The sequence below is a fragment of the Entelurus aequoreus genome, linkage group LG08, assembly GCF_033978785.1.
Source record: "Entelurus aequoreus isolate RoL-2023_Sb linkage group LG08, RoL_Eaeq_v1.1, whole genome shotgun sequence".
NCBI classification, from domain to species: domain Eukaryota; kingdom Metazoa; phylum Chordata; class Actinopteri; order Syngnathiformes; family Syngnathidae; genus Entelurus; species Entelurus aequoreus.
In genome coordinates, this window is record NC_084738.1 from 69847585 (window position 1) to 69854638 (window position 7054).

Sequence of the window (7054 nt, forward strand, 5' to 3'; positions counted from 1 at the left end):
AGGAGGAGGTGGAGGAGGTCAAAGGGGGTGGGTTTAGGGCAGAACTAAAGGGAGGGGGCCCCTCTTTAGCTGTCATTTCACCACAGTGTCTTTTCCATCAGCGCCAACACCAGAGCAGGGGCCGAGGGGGAGGTCGGCCCACGCCTGGAGGTGCTGTAGAGCCACTGAGGTGAATTTGATGGGAGGGGCCAATGGGAGGTGCTGGTGGAGGGTGGAGGGGGAGTCGTCTGCTGGCAGCGAGTTGAAACAAATTAAACATGGCTGATATGACTTGAATCAACGTTGCCATGTTATTGCACTGAATGGGACCATCTCATTGGCTCGTCACGGTGTGGGGAATATGTAAATATATGACTCATTTTTTATACTGGATCCAATATTGCGAACACGTAACTATAATTAATTGTAACTGTAAAGAAAGCTACTGCAATGTAAATATTCAAGCCCATCTTGTGGCTTAAATAATTCATCGGCCTCTAATTACCGTCCAGCCGCCCGATTAATAATGTAAGGAGAGACGGAAAGGATTTATTTTTTTGGAGGGGGCGCGGGGCGTGATGGCTGTTTTGAGTTCACCCCGCTCACCCGTAAAGCTGACTCATTGCGACAGGAAGTACAAGGCGGCGTGACAAGGGTTGACTCCCTAAGCGGGTGTTGGGTAAACGTCATGAGTCAGCCGTGAACGCCACTCTTAAAAAAAAAAAAAAAAGTATGGGCCATTCAAAACCCCCAGGAAAGCAAGATGTAATTTAAAAAAAAAAAAAAAAAGCCACAGAATCGAGCGACGAATCATTATAATCCGCCGCCGGAGAACCAGCTATCCGCGAGCGAGGATGCACCTGTGCTGTGGAGATAAGCAACCCCCCCCCCCTACACACACACACACACACACACACACACACACACACACACACACACACACACACACACACACACACACACACACACACACACACACACACACACACACACACACACACACACACACACACACACACACACACACACACACACACACACACACACACACACACACACACACAGCCTTCCCATAGAGAGACCCTTATTGTTCCGCCCGTGGCTGCATTGTGTGGCATTCCGACAGATGAGAAGGATCGCGACAACTGCAACGGCTGGATGATGCACTGAAAAGTGACCGCCACAGAGAAGCACATTCAAATGTGTTACACGACGTGTAAAGTGATAGCTTTGTGTGCGACGCACAAAGCTGCCAGGCCCCTAATGATCGCACAGAAACGCCTACTTGCACGAGTCGCCAACGTGATATTTTACGGGCGATAAAACGATACCAATATACATCGCCATAGACACATCATCGATGTTGATAAAAAATGCATTGCATTTTTTTCCCCCCTTAGTCGGAAGAAACCGGAAATTGCGAAGCAAGGTTGGTTGCATGAACAAAAGCACTCACTCTCTGGTAACAAAGCAACGCAGGAAGTGATCACTGATCAGTGGGAGTGACACGCTGACAGCAAATCAGGTAACAGTAGGGGTGTAACGGTACGTGTATTTGTATTGAACTGTTTCGGTACGGGGGTTTCGGTTCGGTTCGGAGGTGTACCGAACGAGTTTCCACACGGACATATTAAGTAGCGTACCGCACGTTGTGTAAACAATGCACACAGAGGCACAACACACGGCATGTTAGCAACGACCGGGCTACGATAAGACTGACCATACGTCCTCTTTTCACCGGACATGCCCTCTTTTGCGGAGCTGTCCGGGCAAAGTTTCTTAAATGCCTCAAATGTCCGGCATTTTGAGTTAGGGTTGCGTGTATTTTCAATGTACGTCCAGGGTTAAGAAGGGGTTGAAAACAAAACAAATTGTGGAGGGCAGCAGCATTGGTGAGGGAGGGGCAGAGACAGAGAGAGCGAGAGAGTTATGATAAACGCGCATGCGTCGTCAGGCTCTGCTTTTTATCCATAGATTTATCAGATTTAATTTTTTATTAGCTATAGCAGGGGTGTCAAAAGTGTGCCCCGGAGGCCATTTGCGACCCACAGCTAATGTTTTAAAGGCCCACGGCACATTCTAAAAATATTATTAAAATAAACAAAAACATAATAAAAGTGAACTAAAAAAGCTTAAAGGTTAAATGCAATTTAGAAAAAGTTGCAATGTTGACTAATAAAACAAAGGTGGTTTTTTTTCTTTCAAACTGTCATTGCTCAAAACATAATATTGAATCCAAATCAATGTTATTATGAATTATTGACCTATCCAAGGTTCCGATTACTTCACGTCAAATATTCCACTAAGAAAAATATTTTTGGTGGAAGATTTTGCAAATTTGGTAAATAAATAACCCAAAAATGTATATTTTGTTGTTTTCTTACTGTACCGAAAATGAACCGAACCGTGACCTCTAAACTGAGGTACGTACCGAACCGAAATTTTTGTGTACCGTTACACCCCTAGGTAACGCTAAACTATCAAGATTGGTTGCGCCGTCGTGTTGTCTGGCGGTTGATTCTTCGCATGGAATGAAAATAAAGTAATAATGAGTTCTGCAGAGAACGAAGAAATTGTGGATAAAAAAGGAATAGTCACCTGGACAGTATGGCAGTTTTTTGGATAAAAAAAACAAAAACGGACCGTATTCAGACCAATGTGGTCTGTAAATGATGCGAAGTGCTTGTCCCCACTAAGACCGGTAATACCACACCACCTTAGCCGCGCGGGCTCACCCTTTAGAGCACAGCTGTAACTTCCTGGCACTGAACCTGCAGAAAATAGTTCTCGGGTTTCTCTATGTTTACATTTTCACACTGTGCACCATTTAGTTGAGCTTTATTAAACATTTCTGACATTTGCACCTTCATTTTACGAGGTTATTGTCAAGTGTTCAATTTAATCTTCAAATTTAGTTTTACGTTGATTCAATGTTTTTCATACGTGTTGACATTTCCCTTCCTTTCTGCTTTAATAGCTGGGGGGGATTATAATTAGAGGAAGGTTACATGTTAAATAAAAATGTTTACATTTAATATATTTTCCACATGGTCCTTATTTTCGATGGGTCATAAAAAAAATATCAATAGTTATCGCTATCGACCGATGTAAAGCACTTATATCGTGATTAGGGATGATGTTCGAAATCGGTTCTCCCGGTTGTTCGATAAGAAAAGAACCGATTCCATGGACTCAAATCCCTTTTTGAGAACCGGTTCCCGTTATCTAGGCTACTATAGTAAAGAAAAAGCTTTGGTTCTTTATTCGAATCCCTGGGAACGAATCCCTTCCCACGTACAGGAAATGTCCTGTGGGACTGCAATGTTATGCCGATTTGATTGTAGACTCTTACTGACACCTTGTGGCGATATGAAAATACTACGCGTCATTAGTCTGGGCACTTCCGGGTTGGCGAGACAATTGAGAAGTAGACAAGTTGTGTTAGCTCTTACAAGCCTTGGAAAAGATAAGTCTGTAAGTAACCTGTTTAACTTGTTTATGTAACTCAATATTAAGGTGGAAAGTGGTTAAGTTTGATACTAAAATGTTTATTGAAAAACGATTTTTGTGCACTGTTTCAATGGATGTTTTGAGGACTTAAAATGGCTGCCAGTCGTGTATTTCCACCATCGAAATAGTTTCAACACTCAGAAGTATTTGTTTGATGATAGTACTGTATATTTGTGTGAAGCTAATATTTACATATTGTGTATTAAATTTCAGTATGTTAATTGAATCACATAGCTTTTACATTTGTCATTGTGTGTATTTCAGTTATAAAAACAAAAAAAAAACAGTCCAGTGCAAGACAAAAGTAAAGATAGGAAAAGACGAAGCAAGATCAACAACAATAAAGAGCCTAAATGGATTAATCTGCTTTGGATTGTTTATTAGCTGTCTGACAAACTGTATAACCTCAACACGTATAGTGAGGGCAGAACAGGCAATATGCAATTATTGCCAGGCTTTGCTCTCATGTAAGGGGGGAAGAATTGTTGTTCTTAGTGTCATAGTGTGTGTAGTTAGTATGTTCCAATAGCAGCAGAAGTGCACTTTTTGGAGAGCTGTATTATTTTCAGTTTTGTGCCCAAGGGACTGATTTTATTTAACACTATATTATTATTTATACACCTACAGTGATCACAGAGACAGGTTGTTTTTGTGTTACTGTATATATTTGTTTTTCTGAAAAATCCCACTTAATATACTTTGGGAACAGTCAATATTTTTTTTTTAGGGGGGTAACAGTCAATATTTAATTTTTATTTTTTTTAATTATAAAATAAAAGTGAGCTTTTGTTAAACCAAATATTGTGTTTTTTTCCATATACAACAACCTATCTGGATTCGATAAGAGAATCGATAAGGAATCGGTTCGATAATTTCTTATCAAACATCATCCCTAATCGTGATACAGTTTCGACTGAAACGGGACTTCCGCTAATTTGTTTTGATGATGGGTCAATTGAAAATGGCGCACTGCTATTGTTGTGAAGGTAGTGGTCTGTTTGTGACATAGCATCTAACCTATATGTAAACATGCTAGGTGTGTGCATGCGTCTTCTTACTCTGATGTCGTTGCGGCGGAGCTCCACGTCAGCGACGGCGTGCCCGTGACTGGGGTGGCAGCGTGCAAAACAGCAGTACTGGCACACCGCCGTCTGCTCAGCCTCGCAGTGGTAGAGCCGGTACTCGTCGTGCTGCGGGCACGTCCACGCCTTCACGGCCTCGGCCTCGACCAGCAGGTGCCCGAGCGCCGAGCACGGCTGCTGCAGGTGCGTCTGGACGTGCGACTGGCAGCACGGCGCGTTGCAGCGCAGGCACACCTTGACGGCGGGGAGCGGCGGGCCGCGGCGGCACAGGATGCACTGCGGCGGCGGCGACTGGGCCTTCTCCACGCTCAGGGCGTTGTACTTCTCCACGATGTTGGACAGCTTGTGGTTCTTCTCCAGGCTGGGCTTCTGCGCGTACGCGTGGTTGCACTCGGGGCAGCGGGTTATCGACGAGTCCTTGGCCCACGCCTCGCTGATGCAGGCCCGGCAGAAGTTGTGCTTGCAGGGCAGCTGGATGGGCTCCGAGAAGACGTGCAGGCAGATGGGGCATATGAGCTCTTCCTCGAAACAGTTCCTCCACGTCTCGGCCATGTCGGACGTCATGGTGGCGCGGGCAGACATACGCCGGCTCCTCCGGGTTTCCGTCTTTCTGTTCCTAGGGAACCCGAAACCTGCCAGTTTCGGAGGGGCCGGGGGTAAAAGGGAAAAAAAACACGACCTGACGTAGTCTTGACGGATCACGCCAAAGTAACTCGGCCCTCACAAACTCTGACTTGCGGTTAGTTATTGCTGTAGCGTGAAGTTCCAGTAAACTGATAGCAGAGAGAGAGAGAGAAAGAGAGCAAGGCTGCCTGCAAACTTCCCCACGATGACACACACTACAGGGCCTGTGTTTGTGTGGCCTACAGGAAGCTACAAGCCTGCAGGTAAACCTTGGAATTCAAACAAGGCACGGATAACTTAACAGGCAAAATGATTAATCTGCAGACAAGCCTCACATTGAATACGACTAATATCAACCTGGACCCAGAACTGAACCACACAGGCCCACACCCTGATTTACCACACATACAAATACACTAACGCAGCTCTTTAAAAAAAACAAAAACCTGATTTATTCCCCCTTTTTTTTCTTGCCGAAAAGCCAGGGCTCGGTTCTGTTACAGCGGCCGTGAATGCACCACCAACCCGGAACAAGCTCGCTCACGTCGGATTAACAGCGGCGTCGCCTCGGAGGCTGTAATTTGACGTGAAAACGCCATGATAAAATGCACATACATATATTTCCTTCTAGCACTTTCCACTCGACAACAAAACGCCTTCCAATCTCATTAGGTGGCTAAATCATAAATAATAAAAAACCGCATATTCTCGGCATATTTGGGCTCTTAAATGGTGGAGTGAAGCTAACTGAGCTAAGCTAAACAAAAAAAAAAAGCTTTCAAAAAAGGATCCGTAGGAATGTCGACACATCGATCAAATAAACCGTAAAAAGACGATTTAATTCGATTTTTCACAATTCAACGACATATCTGATCCACTTCCTTATCTCGACTCAAATCATGGAAAGACTCACCTCACCATTTTAACACGCACTTTCCTCACAAGGCGACAACCAAATGCAGTATTGTTGTGAATGCTATATAAAAAAAGCAGTGTTCTTCGGAGAAAAATACAAAAATATATACACGACGAGGAGATGTTTGAAAAGGGGAGACGTCGCTCTCTCTCTCTCTCTCTTTGCTGCTGTCCTTGTTAGGGCTAGCTGTCATCAGCCATCTTGGTATTAAAACAACACAGGATAGCCACCGTGGAGAGCTTCGTTGTTGTTCCACCGAAGCTCCACTTCATTTTAGTCGACATTCAGCACGGAACACCACAACAATAAAATGTTTTTTTTGTTCTTTCACGCTGCTATTAGGTCCAAAAGTCCATCAGCAGGCTCTGACGTGCTTATTTAGTCGCGGCCATATTTGGTCATCCGGTCTCCCGTGTGAGTCCACTCTCGGTTTATTAAAAAATCCAGTTAAAAGATGGTGCTGGTGGACCGTTTTAGTTTTCTTGTCTGCCTTTGGTTCTTTTTTCCTACGTCTCCGTCAGGCTGTCGCCAGAGAGGGAGAAGAGGAATGCGGGCGAGCTGGATGCTTCTCGACACCACCAGCGTCAAGCCCAGCAGCATAAATGGGACACTTCCGGTTTGTCAGAATAAAAGCTCCCGGAAGTAGATTTGGAAAGAAAGGGGTGGGGGGTAGGGAACAAATTAAAAAAGACGCCATGAATCACAGGTGTGAAACTCAAAGGCCCAAGGGCAAGATCATGGCTTGTGTTAGGCGTAAAAATAATATGCATCTATAAAGTAAGATTAAGATTAGTTTATTTCAAAGGGGACAATGCAATTTCAATAAAACACATGACTACACATGGTTAAAAAAGCCAGAATTAGCCAGAAGGCTAGTTTTCATCTATAGTCCCCTGGCCGTGATGTAAAAAAGGCAGCAAAAAAAATTACAATTTAAATGAAA

The 7054-nt window shown here is 44.1% G+C and overlaps 1 protein-coding gene across 1 annotated transcript in view; it reads right to left on the bottom strand.

Moving 5' to 3' along the window:
- LOC133656244 (E3 ubiquitin-protein ligase TRIM8-like) overlaps positions 1 to 6773 on the bottom strand; it is a 32664-nt gene extending 25891 nt beyond the window's left edge. Inside the window, 1 exon segment of the mRNA XM_062057190.1 lies at positions 4548 to 6773. Coding sequence (XP_061913174.1) covers positions 4548 to 5153 — 606 coding nt within the window. The 5' untranslated portion in view covers positions 5154 to 6773.
- Positions 6774 to 7054: the final 281 nt, after the last annotated feature.